The sequence below is a fragment of the Astyanax mexicanus genome, chromosome 4 (genome assembly GCF_023375975.1).
Source record: "Astyanax mexicanus isolate ESR-SI-001 chromosome 4, AstMex3_surface, whole genome shotgun sequence".
NCBI classification, from domain to species: Eukaryota; Metazoa; Chordata; class Actinopteri; order Characiformes; family Acestrorhamphidae; genus Astyanax; species Astyanax mexicanus.
In genome coordinates, this window is record NC_064411.1 from 28133065 (window position 1) to 28151306 (window position 18242).

Genomic DNA, 18242 nt, shown 5'->3' on the forward strand with positions numbered 1-18242 from the left:
ATTTATTTTATTGTTGATGATTATGCCTTACAGTCACTGAAAATCCAAAAGGCAGTACCTCAGAAAATTTGAATATTATATGAGACCGATGCTTTTGGCAGCGTGGGCAGTGTGCCAAGTCCTGCTGCAAAATGAAATCTGCGTCTTCATAAAAGTTGTCCTCAGAGGGAAGCATGAAGTGCTGTAAGATTTTCCGGGAAAACAAAACTGCACTGACTTTAGACTTGATCAAACACAGTGGATCAACACCAGCAGATGACGTGTCTCTCCAAACCATCACTGATCATCAGTAAATTTTACAATTCATTTGGAAATTAAGGGATCAGAGCCTGGAGGAAGAGTGGAGAGACACAGTCCAAACTGCATAAAGTCTAATGTAAAGTTTCCACAATTAGTGATGGTACTCAAATTTTCAAATTTTAGGGGCAGTTCCCCAGACATAGATTAAGCCTGGATATTTTCCATTGAAAGGAAAATATAGTCTACAACTAGGCTTAATATATATGTACGGAAAACTGCCTCAAAGAAATTAAGTTTAATCCTAGACTACATATTCCTCTCTATTCATAGCAATATATAGTCCAGGACTAGGCTTAATCCCTGTTTGTAAAACATCATCGAATTGGTTAATTGGATAGGGATTAACCCTTATTCTAGAATATATTTTTATTTTAATGGAGAATATTTATTCACAGCGCTTTATAATCCAGAAAAAACCCTTAGGGGCAATTCCCCAGAGATGGGTTTAATCTAGTCTTTGACTACACAGGTTTTAATGGAGATTATTTCAATTGAAAAGAAAGTTTAGTCTACAATTAAGATTATCCATGTCTGGAAAACTGCATCTAAGAAATTAAACCGTATTCTAGACCACATATTCATTTCAATTAGGAATTTCTATTCATATCAATATATAGTCCAGGATTAGGATTAATCCCTGAATGGAAACCTGCCCCTAAGAGTGATCCTATCTGATAAGCTTTATGTCAGAGGCCAGTGACCACACGCTTTGCAGAGAGGCATCAACTTTATTCGGTTGTTATGCTGAAAATTCATTGCACATGCAAACCGCAAACACTTCAGCTGTGTGGGCTCTTTAAACTGGTTTATTGGCAGAGAAAGAACAAACCGAAAGAAAAAACAACCAGAATATATGTACAGGATAAAGTATAGTACAATATATACTATTATAATACACAACTTACAGGCCACCACTCCAACAGCCAGAGAGCAACACACTGCACTTATCATGTCTGTCTGAAATTCAGATTTCATCTGAATCAATCATTACTAATATTAATAGCAGTACTAATAATCATTCTACTCTATTCTTCCCAGTCCCGAGTGCTGACAGTGCAAAGCCATTGAGCGGAAAATAACATCCTCCTATATAGGTTTTCTTTTCTTTTTTTTTTTTGCCCATCATCATGCTCGTCATACCTAAACCTAGACAAAATTCCATTTTTAAGACACCTCCCCCTTAGCCTCGTCCACTCCTCTTTCCACCCAAAGACACAGAGAGATCACTCTGTATGGAAAAAAAAAGAAAACTAAACAAGGGTTCGGGCAGGATGTGTGTGTATGTGTGTTTAAGAGTGTGTAGCATTGGTTATAGGTAAAACTTAATGACTGTTAAGGCTGCATGGGTGTGTATGTGGTGTATGTGGTGTGTGTGTGTGTTGGAGACAAAAGCAGTTTGTGTGTAAGACTGCCATGCCAGTGGCAAATGTAAACGTATGTAAACCTCCCTCAACTCGAACCTCCAATCAGAATGAAGCTATGTTCACTTCATCGCATCTCCAATCCAGACCTAGGAGATCCACACTGAGATCAACCGTACACCCTAAACCTAAACCGGGAGATAACAGACAGAACTAAAATTGATTGTCAGTTTCCAGCAGGGATAAAGCCTAGTCAATGAAAATGGAAAATATCCATTCAAAATGCCATGCACTCCAAGACTAGGCTTCATCCCTGTCTGGCGGAAACTGCCTTATCATTTAGATTAACCAATCAGGAGAGAAGGCCGTTCCACTCTGAGACAGTAGGAACACTAAGAGGTCAGGAATCCAGCTTGGAAAAAACACTTGCCTGTTAGTACAGCTTTAAATCTGCTCCTTCACATTGTTAATCAAATTAAAAAGCTCTGTATTGCACAAACATCAGCATTCTCCTAACCACATAATCAAACCTAATCAACTTCATCTGCAAAATCTTCAAAATGACTATTGGCTTTTAAAGCCCAAATTAACACCTAAAAAAAAAAAATTCATCCCATTTCTTTCCTAATTTAGAAACCCAATCCTTGTTCATATACACTCTCCCTATTACTAGTAATGCCCCCATCACTAGGAAGGTGAAGACTAGCACATGCCTCCTCTGATACGTGTGTAGTCAGATTCCGTCTCTTTTAGAGCTGCTGCAGATGCAGCATCACAAAGCAGTCGTCGCGTTTGGAGGAAGGAGCCAGTTCCCCAGCTCTCATACATCAGCTAACAGATGCCTGTGCTGAACATAATTACTTATATTTTAGGAGTGATAAGGTTGGAGGGTATGGCCATTATACGCTCTTTCTCGGACTCTGGCTGCTGATGACATTAGACATTAATGACTTTTGTCTAGTATTTGTAGCATTTTCACTGTGTTTGTAGAGTTGTTGAGTTTTGATATCCTATCCAAACACACAAATAAAAAAAAAAGAACACAGCCATGAAAGAACAAAATGAGGAAATCAAGGATCTCCATTGGAAGTGCTAAGTTTAACCATCAAGCCAAAACCATCAAGCCAAATCCTACCTTTAGGAATATTTACTATCACCGAGCCAAACACAAACAGAGCCTCTTAATAATCAGTACTGTTCTGATTACCTTCCGAGTTATAGCTCTGGATCAGATAAAAACTCGTCAAACTTATCCAAATACTACAATGACTCCAGTTCAGATGAAGGTTTGTCTGATGCGTTTCCTATTGATTTGCGTATAAATTGCTACAGGAGGCTTCAGATGCAGCTAGTTTGGTAAAAGTTGTACGTACACACACACTCTGTAAGCTTGCTTAGTGTGCTCTGCACTGAAGCATGTATGTGTGTGAAGCATGGGTGTGTGAAGCATGTGTATGTGTAAAGCATGTATGATTAAATGCGACAAACACATTTTCTGCCAGAACTTCTGCTTAACTCCAAACAAAGCCTTTAAGACTGAACAATTTTTCAGGAATGCAATTAGCACACACACACACGCACGCACGCACGCACACACACACACACACACACATAGCACACTGTTATCGATTAGTAAGAAGATGTGTTTCAGTGTGCGTGAACAACACTTCTATCCATGTGTACGTGTTGCGTAAATCAGAAAGCTGTACGTGACAAACTGCAGGCGACACTTCATCAGGACTGATCCATAGGCTCAGAGGTGCTCGGAGGCTCCGCCCCCTGGCTCTCCATCTCATCTTGCTCGTTTGGTTCCTCCTCCTTCACTTCATTCTTAGTGGTTGTGGTTGTGGTGGTGGCGGCGGCGGCGGCAGTGGTGGCGGCGTCAGATGCGGCCTGCTGTCGTAAGTGTTTGTCCATAGAGGCCTGTATATTGGACACCATCTCCTGTAGGCGGCGCCTCTGAGCCTCAACAGCCGATGGCTCTAGCTCCACCCCCCCGCGTCCCTCACGCAGGGTGAGCATGCCCGGAGCCACACGCACAAGGTCTTCCCCTGATAAAGCTAGACCCTCCCCGCGGGCGCTGCCGCTCAAGTCCACCCCGCTACTGTGCTGCCGCCTGATTGGCCTGTGCTCAAGAGGGGTGGATCCCAGAGAGTGACCTTTGCCCTGGAAGGCAGTGACGGTCTGTTCCTTCTTCCGGACCACCCCTCCACTTCCCAGTTTAAGGCTGTGGGCGGGGCTTCCCTCGCGGCTATGAGAAGAGGTCTCACTGCAGAGCTGGGACAGGGCTTCCTGGATGAGGTCCTCCACATCAGGACCCACAGGGAAGTGTCCTGCAGCGTCCACACACAGCTCCAAGCGCTCCTCCGCTGCGTTGAACACAAACGTCTTACCGGTCAGGTGCGGCAGAGTGCAGTGCTTCCCGTCCAGCAGACCTAAATTCAGAATTCAGAATAATAAAACACATTTTAATACACATAATACAAAATATTATGAGCCAGTCCTATCAGCACTGCAAAAATTACACATAGACTACAAAATGTTCCTGTTATTGTATAAAGCCCTACACAGGCTTGCTCCTGAGTATTTGCGAGACCTCATCTCCTACTCTAAACTCCTATGAACTTATGATCTCCTATTATTTAGACCTGTTATTAGGGTGCTGGTTTCTTAGTAGTTCCCTGAATTCAGAGGATCTCTGCAGGAGGAAAAGCATTCTCTTATAAAGTGCTGCAACTCTGGAATAACTTTCCTGATTATGTTCGTGACTCAGACACAGTCTCAATCTTTAAATCTAGACTGAAAACTTACTTGTTAATGTTTATGTTTTTTCCCTTTAGATAAGGCTGCAGATCCAGGGGTTCATGGACAGAGGGAATTGTGGGTAAACTGAGATGATGGTGCTGTTTTTTCACCCACTGCAAACGGTCACTCAGGTTCGTGGGCGGTGGAGTGGGTGGATGCTGGTGTTTCAGGGAGCCTCCGTGTCTATGTTACCTTCTGGCTTTCTGCCATTAGTTAGGCTGTTTTACTCAGATCGGCCAGAGTCATTAGATAACCACACTCTGATAATGTTTTATACTCTCTGTTTTACATAAATCCAGTCAAAACTTATTCAATCTCTCTGCCTTTCTGATTTCTCTATCTATCTCTTCTACATGTATGGAGATGCCCTGTTCCTGATGTTGCTCAGCCTGGCTCTCCACTGCCCGCTGTGTTGTATCCCTGCTCTACAACTCAGCATTAACACACTCAGAATCTGTTTCTATATTAGCCACAGCTCTTTATTATCATTATGTGCTCATCACCCACTCACACTTATAACTCAGAACCTGTTTCTACATTAGCTATAGCTCTGCTTTATCAATTATGTGCTCATCACCTTTTCACATTGATAGATTAGTACCAGTTTCTATATTATCCATATCTCTCCATTATGTGACCATCACATTTTTACTTTCATAAATGAATACCTGTTACATTAGCTTCACATTATCTCTCTGTACTGTTGTTTTGTTCTGTTATTTGTTTGTTATTTGTTTTGCACTGAGCTGGTCGACTGGAGGGGGTTCCTTCTAAGGTTTTTTCCTCTTGATGTTTTTCTTTGCCACTGTGTCACCACAATAATTAGCATCTCTGTGGTACTGCTCATAAGAGGTGTGGACTTGTTTTGTGACAACTTCGGCTATAAAAAGTGCTATATAAATAAAACTGAATTGAATTGAATATATAGTCTAAATAAATAGTCCGGACTGGGACTATAGCATTAAAATTAAATAAAATCATTATACCATGACACTTGTAAACATTTTCACAATACATGATATCCATCCTTTTATCCACTTCTTTCTAGTCTATTTGCAAACAAAACACTAGTAATGCCTTTTAATTGTTATTACAATTATATTTAAATAAAATCTCTGCACTACATGCAATTTAACAGGAGTAATCATATGGAGAGGAATTAGTGCCAAATTGAAAAGCAAACACTACCGTTTAAAATTGTAAATGCAATCCACAAAATGCATTGCTTTTCCACACTAACATGCAGAATGTTTGTCAAAATGAAATGCAAAACTACTATTACATTACATTTCACTGCACCTCTTTATTGAAAAACAATACACAAGAATTTACCTTTTTAAAACCAAACGCTGAATTTGAGTCAAAATTGCACTTTAAATACAATCAGCTCAACTGCATTGTATTCCACTGTGTGATGCTGCGAATGATAAAAGCAAATCACAATGCATGGGATTGCATTTGATCTCAGAACAGCACAGAATTTGTGCCAAAAAAAAAAAAAAAAATTAAACACTGTCCAATCAGACCCCACTATCGAAACAAAAGAACAAAAAAAAAACAGTCAGAGTAAAACTTAATAAGGGGAAGCATCACTTTAAAAAAATGAACCAAACACACCCACGACACCTCGGCAAGCCTTCATTTATAGTATTAGAGTGTTTATTTTCTCTTTAACCCCGTTACAAAATACATGCTCACTCTTGACTCGTTTCTCAGCCCTGCCCCAATTTCAGTAGTGGGTTCCAATTGGACAGTGATTACATTTCATTTTGGCACGAATATCGTGCTGCTCCTAGACGAAATGAAATCCTGTGCTTTGTGATTTGCTTTTGAACATTCACAGCATCACACAGTGTAATACAATGCAGTTGAGCTGATTAGATTTTAATGCAGTTCTGATACAAATTCTGATACAAAATCTGTACTTTTTGAAAATGTAAATTCTGGTGTATTGTTTTTCATTAAAGCGATCAAGTGCAGTGAGATGTAATGTAATAGCGGTTTTGCATTTCATTTTGGTACGTACTCTGCATGTTAGTGCAGACCACTGAACAAAGATGAACTTACATGTCCTTTCACTTAATTAAAAGAAATCTAGTCAAGTAGATTTTTGTTGACGTAGACATACTACTGTCAAAATCTATAGTTAATACACATCATCAAATATTATGCGTTTAATTTAGGTGCAACCTGATGATAAAAAAAAATGCTTCCAAAGAGAAGGGTGAGGGGTAATATTCTGAAGCCTTCCACATCAACTGTCAAACAGCAGGCACTATTATAGCATCAGCATATACCTTTACACACATCAACATTATGACTACCTTCACGTTTCTACACCCACTACACATTTTCACAGCTCCACTGATCACTTTGCTCCACAAGCACTTTGTAGTTCTATAATAATTACAGACTGTAGTCCCGTATCTGTTCCTCTGCCTACTGCATTATTATATCTATTATCTGTACTTGCTGTAAAATTAGGGAAGGAGAGTAACATAAATTCAACTCTCTGTATGTCCTGTACATATGCAGTATTGACAATAAAACTACTTGACTTGACTACTTCATTAGTATCCTTCTTCCACCCTGTTCTTCAATGCCTAGGACTCCACAGGACAGAAAAACACCACAGAGCAGCCATTATTATTTGGGAGGTGGGTCCTTTTTCTCAGCGCTGCAGTAATTGCACCAGTGGTGGTGTGGTTAAACACCAACAGTGTCCTGTGGGCAGTGTCCTGTGATCACAGATGAAGGACTAGAGAACCAACACACCAAGAGCAGCAAAAAAATAAGAGCTTCTGTCTCTGATTTTTTCTGTATCTACAAGGTGGAGCAGATGTAGGTACACCAGGAGTGTGTAATAGAAGAGAGTGTAGAACAGTGAGTAAACAGTGTTTAAAAACTCAAGCAGCACTGCTTTATCTGATCTGCTCACTGTGCCAACACAACACACACTAACACCTCATACACCACCACCATACCAGTACAGACACTACAGTACTGAGAATAAATCATCCACCACCCAAATAATAATAATAATAATTATTATTATAATAATGATTATTGAAGAACAGGGTGAGGATAATAGAGGATAATATGCAGTGTATGCAGAGAAACAGATACAGGACTACAGTCTGTAATTATAGAACTACAAAGTGTCCTATATGATCAGAAGAGCTGATGACAGTCTTACACCTGATCTGTGGATATGGTGGTATGGAATTGAGTCACTGGGCTTTATTAATGATGTGAGCGCTGGCAGAGTCTATAGGGTCTATAAAAGTCTATAGAGTAACCTGACCGCAACCTAACTGAACACTTCCTAATACGAAACTGAAGCAGAAATACCGAGAAACAATCATCAACTGAGAGCGACTGCAGTAAAGGCCTAGCAAAACATCTCATAGTGGAAACCCATTTTGTGATGTCGCAATATTGTAGACCTTAAGCAGTTACCAACATTTAACATTTTAAAATCCATTCTTGTTTTTACATAAGGTTAGTTTGTTTAGTTTCATTTGTACCTCAGTATATAAAGGAACTTTAATTTTCTGTTACAATATAATATATATATTTTTTTAAACCTGTTTAAACCCCAAATTACAAAACTTGCACTGTTCAAATACCTATACTGACACTTATTTTTCACAAATTAAAAACAAGGAATAATTTAGTTGTGTGTGGAATATTATTCCATTTCACTTTTTTTTTCCTAATTTTTTGGAGTCATTCCACTGCAAAATAAACTGCAAAATAAATACACCTGAATACTTAAGCATCTGTAAATGCAACAAAAATTCTATGTGGTGCAGGGGTGTTGCTCATGAATGTTCTGTTGTGTTGTAAAGGCGGGGCACAAAAATAAAAAGGGCCCTTGCAGCACGACATGATGTTTGTACATTCTATAGGGGGTGTGGCTTAAACTTTAAACATGAATGCATAAAATAGATGCAAGTTTAGGAATTAAAATTAGTTTAATAAATATTGTGACATCATTCCCAACAATTTACTCTGTCTTGTACAATTAAATAAAGTCTATACCAATGTGAGGGCACCTATGTATTCAACTGGTGGGCACCTAAACACACACATCATCATATATCACACAGCAGACCTACTCAATCGAACCAGCTCAGTTCAGAGGCATAACAGCTTGTTGATGGTTATAGGAAGTAGGGGTGGGCAATATTATATCGTATACAATATATCGTGACACAGAAATATCATGATATTAAAAATCCATATCGTGATAATAGGGCTGTTCTGTCTTAATAGTAGTCTATTATTTACTGTGAAGCTTTAGGTGTATTTATTGTATAATTGTTTTAATTTGCAGTTTATATGCATGCACTAAATATTCTGCAATATTATTTGCTGCATTATATTATTTTATGCTATATTATTTATTTTGCCACATTATGATTATACGGTTATACTATTATACTATATTCCTGAAATGAATGAATTATTTTAGCTTTCCTATATCGCCAAGTATATCGTTATCACTAAAATACCCTGAAATATCGTGATATTATTTTAGAGCAATATCGCCCACCCCTAATAGGAAGTGATTGATTTCAGTTATTTTCTTTCCTTTATTTTATTATTAGTTTTGTGTGATATTAAATCAATTATATATATTTTTTTTCCTTCTGCTTTTTTGTGTTGTTCCAATACACACAAAGTAAGCAAATATGGGCATAACAAAACGTGTGTAATGGCAATAATTTTCAGAGAGAACTTTCTTAATATTTTATGCAACAAAGGGTTTGTCGTGATTTTTTTTTCTCAAGATCAGTTTTCATTGGCTATTAATGGGACACACTCAGACTGAGTCGCTGATCAGTACACAATAACATATTACATGTTTGACATGCTTTGGATCAAAACTGGGAGGCCAAATATCAGAGTCTACGCCCCTCACACACTACTCAATTCTCTCTCAAGCAATCCACTCCCACTGAACACCCTCATTATAGACTGCTTTGACAAACTGACACTTCAATCATATTACTTACTAAATATCAGGGACACATTATATGTAATTTTATTAGCTGTGTTGAAGAGTTTCTTTCTTGTGCAGAGATGTGTCACAATGACTGTTCATGAACTAGAGATTGTTTGGTGGATGATGTTTATAATTTGCAGGCATAGAGATCAGTTTCATTTCTGCTGAAAGCCGCTGGGCAAAACTGAAACTGAAGAAGTGAGCCTTTCTGAATGATGTGCCTGTAACCTCTGCTCAGTATGACCTACGCACACAAGCCTGAAGATCTTTTCCATCCATTATCTAATTTCTTCTCATTCCATTTTTTATAGACTTATAGCTAAACGGCTGTTCAGGTGCAGATTAACTGATTTGTTAGACATATTATTACTAAAGCTATGAACTAATGCCATCTCTGCTGCAGCTCCATGCAACATTTGATGAAATACATGCTACTCCATGACATAGGACCTTCTTCCTGTATTTACTTTATTAACCCCGCCTCAGACAGCTCTGACCAATAAGCAGAGTTGAAATGATCACATGGTGTGACACATTTTGTTGCATTTGCAGCATTCCAAACCACAGTAAGTGTTGCTGAACAACACAATGTTAATTAACACAATGTTGATTGTTAATGTTAACACAACAGAATTATGCTGTTGCTGCTGTCATATTGATAGAATTGATCATTTTTGTTCTGTTTTTGTGCACCAAATTCTGGATTTTTTTTTATTATTGCAGATACACTGATCAGCCAACTCATTGTTTCTAAGCTCACTGTCCGTTTTGTCAGCTTCACCTACCATATAAGTTCACCATGCTACTGTCAATGCAGTGCTGAGAATGACTCACCAAAATAAACCACCAAACAATAGCTGTTCTGTGGGGTCCTGACTAAGTATGGAGAGAAACAGATACAGGACTATAGTCTCTAATTATACAACTGCAAAGTGCTCCTATCTGGAAACAGGTACGGACAGTAAATGTACAAACAGGAATGTGGTTTTAATAAAGTGGCTGGTCGGCATGTTGTACACTCATTCTGCCCCAGAAACAAAACCGTTATTATGGAATTATGCTTTTTAAACAAAATAGAATATGATTTATATTTTAGATTTGTCAAAGTAGCACCTCTTGCTTAGACGGCAGCTTTGCTCATCTTGGCTGAATTTTCTCAGTCAGCTTTATGAGGTAGAGTCCCCATGAGGTAGAGTCACCAAATGGCTTTCAGTTAACAGCTGTGCTGAATGATCAAGGGTTAATTATTTGAATTTCTTGCCCTAATTGAGTAATGTTCTAATTTAGGTAAGATCAGTCAATCCAAAAAAAATCAAGAACTTTGAATGTATTCTCATGTGTGATCCCTATGATGAATCTGGTTCTCAGCAGGGCCACCCCAGGAAAGGAAGACCAAGAGTTTCCTCTGTTACACAGGATTAGTGCATCAGAGTTACCAGCCTCAGAAACTGCAAGTCAACGGCTTAACACTTTGTTTAATACTTTTAAGTTACTACATGATTCCTTATGTGCTCCTTCATAATCTGAATGACTTCAGTATTCATTTACAATGTAGGAAAAAAGAAAATTAAACATTGGTGTGTTTTGACTGGCACTGTATATGCCTATACAGATATACAAGGAGAGAGAGAATTTACCCATGTCTTTCTTGACAATGTTGTAGAAGACTCCTCCCTGCTGAAACAGATGAGGTAACTTCTTAGCATAGGACCACACATCTTCACCTGAGAGAGAGAGAGAGAGAGAGAGAGAGAGAGAGAGAGAGAGAATAAATGAGCACAATCAGAAACCTCTCTGGAGAAGGTTGTAATCAGAGAGCACAGCAATACACTGATACAGTGCTGGACAAAACGGGCACATTTTAAATCATAACATCTCCTTCATAATTAATATGACAAATATAAAAGCCTACACACTTCTGAAAAATTCATTTGACAACTCATGTAATATATACTGTAATAAACGTCTGTCGAGTGACTGATGCTCTAAATGTAAATGTAACGTATACTGAAATATTGGAAATGTGTTTAAAAATCACATCACTGCTACTGAAACATTTTATATTGTGATGCATATTGATTATTGAATAATTGTCCAGCCCTGGGCTGATGTAATGAGGTTATCTTAGCTTATGATTCATGCTTTAACATTTGTGTTTGTTTCTACATTGCTGATTTTATAACTGATAATATATATATGATAAGATAATATGAACTCCTCTAACCACACCCACCTGTCACCAAGTGAAAACTTCCCGTTTGCTTACACTTACACTTTACTTAGAAAGATGGAATATGTGCACTATGATTTCCAATTCATAGTGTTGTTGAAATGTTTAAAACTGAAAATTCCCTTCAACAGAGAATTGATAGCATTTCTCAGAATGCTTTGAAGTCCAGTTTAATTCCTGTCTATGAAAGGAACCCTGATAGTATTCTCTTTAGTCTAAAAATATTAAAATACTAAAATATTTCAACCAGATTTTATGTTCCCCTCATAAGTAGGTCAAGTTAAATTGGCATCATATACATTCTGTTTAAAAATATCAATATAAAGCAATTTAAAATATGGAATAAATTGATTATGATCAATTTAATTGCAAAAGAAAACTCCTAAAATCCTAAAAGACATTCCTCTAACTCATATAAGTGCATTTATGTGTTCCATAATCTAATTAGATAGATTAGACAGATAACTCAAGTTTTGCGAGCATTCAAGTAGTCAATTTAGATCAGAATAACGTCTAAATACCTGATTAAGAGATCTGATAAAGAGAGCTGGATTTTAGCTCTGTCCATAAATGAAAACAGACCATGATAGTGGAAATAAGCAAGCAGTGTTTAAACACAGCACTTGTGAGATGGAGACACAACAATAAAAGATTTAAATAATCTTCATCTTCTAGCTGACGTATATTCGCATAGTGTAATAGTTTTTCTCATACTTTTATATTTCTGTAAAAAAACATACATTAGAACATACGTTAGAAAGTGGACCCTACCCATCAGTGTTGCCAGGAGACATAATGATGACATCTCCAGGTCAATGTTGTCCTGCATCTCTCGGCTGGCGGTCCTCCTGAAGCGGGGTTCTGTAAGGGTGCGATTATGAGCATCTGATGTGTGTGTCTCGGAGTCGACGGACGTATCCGGAGCTTTCTCTTTCAGCACCTCCACAGTGATGCGGTCTCCATGCTGCAGGGGCACAGGTAGGTCCTGCTGCTCTGGGGGTGGGGGTGGAAGCTCCCTTGGGGGGAAGCCGTGCCGGATGCACTGCTGGTGGGGCTGCAGGTTGAGGGCCTGGGCAATAGCGGCTTGAAGATCTGCATAGGTGGTGTGGGCCTGCAGCTGTAGCATGGCTTGGCGCCCATCACTCGTAGTCACACGGATCTTCTTCTCCCCACTAGCTGGGGGGACCTTTGTAGGTGTGGGTGGAGCTGAAGAGGAAGAGGATGATGCAGGGGAGGTGGGGCGTGGCTCTCCACTCTGGTCCTGCATGCGTGTGCGCTGGGTGCGCCTGCGCTGGGACAGAGCCGCCTGCTCACTTATGCTGTGCTGCAGACTCCTTTCAGCTCGGCTCATGACCAGCTCCTCCTTGTGCAGAGTACGGCCCTTCTGACCGGTGAGGATGATCTTCGTTGGGGGGTTTGCGTCCGACTCCAGCACCTCTCCTCCTCCTCCTGCTGCTGCTGCTGCTTGCCCCTGGCCCTGAACGTGAGTACCGTCTAAAGCCACTGGGTGGTATTCATCTGGGTTCTTCTTGGCTGTGTGGTGCAGGATGGTGTTCACCACCTTCTGCACCAGAATCTCACTGCCGAATTCTCCAGGAAAGTGCTTTGTGACTAGGCGCATCGCAACTTCATAGACGTTGCTGTTCAGAGAAGGATCTGGTTCATACTGGAACCAATAAACAGTCTCTCGGACTACACGGCCGCCCCACTCTAACGTGATAGGAAATGCCTCTGGAAGGTTGTCATACTCCTTTCCCTCCCAGTAATGCTTAAAACCACATCCACACTTCCCACCCTGAGAGCGTGTAGTCGTGCGGTCCCCATCCAGGTACACCACAGATCCGTCGCCACGGACATGCCGCACAGAGGTTCCGTGGCACCAGGTGCAGGTTGAGAGGGAGCTGAGCTTGTAGTCAGGCACCAATGTGTCCCTCTCAGGGCAGTAGGAACAAACCAAATTGTTTAGGGGAAAGCTGTAGTTCTTGTCTCCTCTAAGCGTGCCGTGAGTGGACTTGGCCAGGTTGTAGAGCTTTCCACCAGGCACCAGCCATTCAGGTGGCACGTGGAGTTCAGACAGTGCATTACAGATAAGGCAGCAGTGCAGACGATTCTCTTGCACCGACTTCTTTGCCGCCTCTGTAACTTCTTCAGGCTGAATGCCTATCACCCCTGTGCGTCTGTAAACGTACTGATGAACATCAGCCACGAGAGCAGGGTGGATGCCATGCTTCTCCATGAAAACATCCTCCATGGCACCAACCAATCGCAGCAGGTACTTCTCTTGCAGGCCTCGGTCTCCCCCGATCATGCATCCTCCACAGGGTTCCAAACTCACGTACCTGCGGATGAGCTCCTGCGGGACGCCCCACGCCTTGGGCAGCAGAGCGGGAGGCAGTCGAGGCAGGGGCATGCCCTTGATACCCACCAAGGGCAGGTAGTGATTCCTACCTGAGCTGCTCCAAGCGATGCAGATGGGCTTGTTTAAGATGCCGTCTTTTCCTCTACACTGCTCTTCAGGCACCAAACCTGGGAGGAACGTGGCTGAGTAGTCCCCTGAGCTTCTCATACCACTCAGAGAATCTAAAAGGATTATGGGACGGTGCAGGACATTGGCGAGACCAAATATGTGGATGTTCCTTAAGCCAAGTGGGACACCTTCCGGAGGGACGAAGAGAGGGTCACACTCGTTGATGATGTCCTCCCACTCTGCATTGTCGATGAAGTCCTGGAAAAGAGCTTTGTAGCGGTCCAGGTTCTGCTTGAAGTGGAGTTTAAGGTTTTCTCTAAGTGCATGCCAGAAGAGTTCGCGACCCACTAGTGCCCTAGACACTGCATGGACTAGACAGTGGCCATCTCCATCGACATGGACAGGAATGAGACATTCTTTGTTATTATTGGCTTTTTTGATCTCCTCCAGAGTATCATGGAGGTATATGAGGCTTCCAGACCGGTCCTTACCATACCCTACTGTAGATACATGCTCCTGCTCGATCAGGAAGGCCCTTCCACCCAGGAGAGAGCAGTCAAAGATCTCGCCCTGGTTCATCTCCCTCAGCAGGGTGGCTTTCCCCGTTTGTTTGTCCATGCCATAGCGGGTGAGGACGGGTGACAGCAGCTTGCAGTGGTAGTTGGACAGACCCATCACTTTCACCAGCTCCGTGCCCTTCTTGGGAGCTCCAGTAACCCCGAGTAAGGCGTTTCTCAGCAGATTATGGAGCACAACATCGGGGTCGGTCACCTCCTCCACGTTCAGGAGGTTCTTCTGCTCGTGGCGCTGACCACACTCGGTGCACTCGATGCTAATGGATCCGTACGGAGGGAAGAAGAGCTTCGCCTGGCATTTGGAATCCGGGCAGATACCGGATAAAATCCGCTTGTCTCGTTTCTTTGTCCCCTGTGTCTGCGACATGTTGGCTTCACCGGTGAGTTCCCTGCTTCCGCGGGTTATAAACACATCCTCCAGCCCGCTGCTAGTCCCCGTAATCCCGCAGTTAGCTCGCTGTTATGATCCGCACAGAACAACACGGAAGCGGTTAGCTATTTTCCTCCACCGAGACCCACTGCCTGCACTGTCTCAGGGACGTACCCTCTCCTCTGTAGAAACGTAGCGAGCCGGGAAATGTAGTCTTCTGTGATATCAAATCACGCATTTCTCAAACAAACACGTCCACCACCAACACAGCACGCCTGCAGATTTATTACTACCGATTTAAACTGAGTAATAACGCACACTACTGTAACTAAGTGACAAAAACATTCGCACATTGCTTTAAGTGAATTTCCTCTAAACTACATTTCCCACAATGCACCAACGCAGCTCCAAGCTAGGTCGCTGGGTTTGACCGCTGATCTGTAAACCGCGCGTGTTTGTTGTGTGTACGCCGGAGCTGTGGGTTCCTAACGAGTCCGTGAACTTCAACCGTCGACGCAGATGATTTGTAGATCAGCGCTTGGTATATTAGATCACAGTAAAGCGAAGCTATGCGAAGCGGGGGAAACGCACACTAATGACGTTTTATACAAACACACACACACACACACACATAAAAAACGATATTAAAAAAGCAACAAAAAATTGTTGTGTACATCTCATATAACACAACAATACAAAACAAATAAGATAAGATATATTTTATTAGTTTTATTGTATAAACCCTGGACCTTGCTTATTTTACACATTCCGTCTAACCCAGCACCAACTGTATTACACAACCCTAGACCTTACTTATATATATATATATATATATATATATATATATATATATATATATATATATTCTAATAAATTATTAGTTATTATAAACAAAGAAAAAACATCTAAATACACTGCTTCCTGCTTTAATTCTTCACATTCGTTGGTTAAAAATTCCATCATAGCTTCATAGAAATTTTGCATATTTAGGCAATTCAATCTATGACTTTTTAATGATATATTCTACTTCAGCTAAAATAATAATAATACAAATATATGTAATACTTTACAGTAAGAATAAAAAAAAAACTGCAGTTTCAAGAGATGTGGGGTTTTTTTTTTTCAAAGTAATAAATTATGTCTCTGATGTCAAAACAACATTTACACACAGGAGAATTCCTTCTAAAAGTTATAGACCACACTGCAATTAAATAAAAGTTGAACCAGGTTTTCCATAGATGTTATAGGTAATCTTAAAGCGTATTTATTTATCTTTGTTTGAGGTACAGAATTTAAAAGGAATAAACCATGCTTTTCCCATTGACTATTGTCTATAAGGGCATTCCAATGAAATTCACCTCTCAGAGATATTTAATACTTTAAATAAATAAAATATAATATATAATCATATTTTATATGTTGTAATAATGTGTGCAGTGTGTATTAACTTTTCGCTTATAAAACTATAAAAACATTTTTTGTTGATGTTGTAGTTTAAAAAAAAAAATACCAGCGGAAGTAGTGAATAATGTAAAAAAATGTTCAAATATGTTAGAAGTAATAATCAACCTCCTGGTCATCCTCGTGTTCTGCACCTCTTTCCATCACTCTCTGTGTGTCCAGCCATGCATGTTCCTGTTTTGGGGTGAGATAGATAACCACATTTATAGATAGATTTATGCACAGATGAGTTGAGGGTGAGTGTTCAGCATTGTCATTACTGCAATTTCTGCCTTTACACTAACTAATAACTGATATACAGTGCCAGTCAAAAGTTTGGACACGCCTCTTCTCATTGAATGTGTTTTTTTTTTCTTTGTATGACCTTTTTACATTGTGAATTTAACATTAAATACTATATTAAAGATATAGAGGAACACATGCAGAATTATTCTATAAACAAAAAGTGTAAAACAAACCACAATCTGTTTTTTTTTTACTTTAGATTCTTCTAAGTAGCACATTTATCTTTGAGGACAGATCTGCACACTCTTGGAATTTTAATCTCAGTGTCTTCATGAGAGAGAGTTTTCTCAGCGTCTTGAAGGAGTTCCTAGAGGTGCTGAACAACAGTTACTGCTTTTCCTTCACGCTGTGAAGCTCCAGCTCACCCCAAAATCACCTTAAATCACAATCTCAGGATATCAGGTTTAAATCGGGACTGTGGAGGCGAAACACTTTTTTACTGTTTACTACGAAATTCTACATGTGTCCCTTAATTGTTTTTATGTGTTTAATATTGATCTACAACGTAGAAAAATAAATTAATAAAGAATGAAAGAAAAACGTTGAATAAGAGGGTGTGCCCAAACTTGACTCTTACTGTCTACCTGCTGTGTAGTTGGGCTTCATTTGATGTTTAAATTAACCACTACGTAGGCTGATTTAATTTCCATTAACAGGCTTTTATTTATATTACAATTACGAATCTGGTTTCCCCGATTGACTGATAAACTATTGCCACCTAGATCTGCATCATTTACACAAAGCACATGCTGTATCTAGACTCACCACCAGAGGGCACTGTTTTCCGCTGATAATTTAAGCACAAAGTGCACACAATTTCCAGTAACTGCACTAAATTAACCACTGGAGCCGAATACATTTAACCATTACAACGACAATTATTCAGTATGCAGATGCGCAGTCTAATAAAAATTATATTAGAAAGATCATTTAGCCATTGCAGTAGGTTAGTTGGGCATAAACATTGTTTAGGTCAATATGGCAGATTAACTTTTTATATGATGAATCTCTGTTGGCTCCATTACAAACTCAATGAACACAATGGGAACCAACCAGAGAAAAGTATGAGGACCAAGAGAGAAACGAAGTTCGGTTCACTAAATGCTTGCAAATTTTATTAAAAGGAATCATATAAATATCCAGCAGTGAAATATAAGAAGAAAAGAAAAGAATAAAACAAATAATAACAGAACAACCCCATCCCAATCCTAACAACTACTAGGCTGGTAGTTTGAGGTAGAAATACTATCAGACTATTACATCATTACCACATCAGAAGAGCACCCATCTTCTTGCTCAAACCTGATTTTTCCATACACACAGATTACCTACATGATGGATACAGATTTCAACCAAACCAGCTGGACTCCCCGTTCT

The 18242-nt window shown here is 40.0% G+C and overlaps 1 protein-coding gene across 1 annotated transcript; it reads right to left on the reverse strand.

The window, feature by feature from the left end:
- Positions 1-1008: 1008 nt before the first annotated feature.
- On the reverse strand, positions 1009-15293 carry vcpip1 (valosin containing protein (p97)/p47 complex interacting protein 1). Its single transcript, XM_022679267.2, has 3 exons — positions 12479-15293; positions 11115-11201; positions 1009-4096 (listed from the first exon to the last, which is right to left on the reverse strand). The coding sequence occupies exons 1-3, from the start codon at positions 15114-15116 to the stop codon at positions 3396-3398; spliced, it is 3426 nt and encodes a 1141-aa protein (XP_022534988.1). The 5' UTR covers positions 15117-15293; the 3' UTR covers positions 1009-3395.
- Between the last annotated feature and the right edge of the window lie 2949 nt (positions 15294-18242).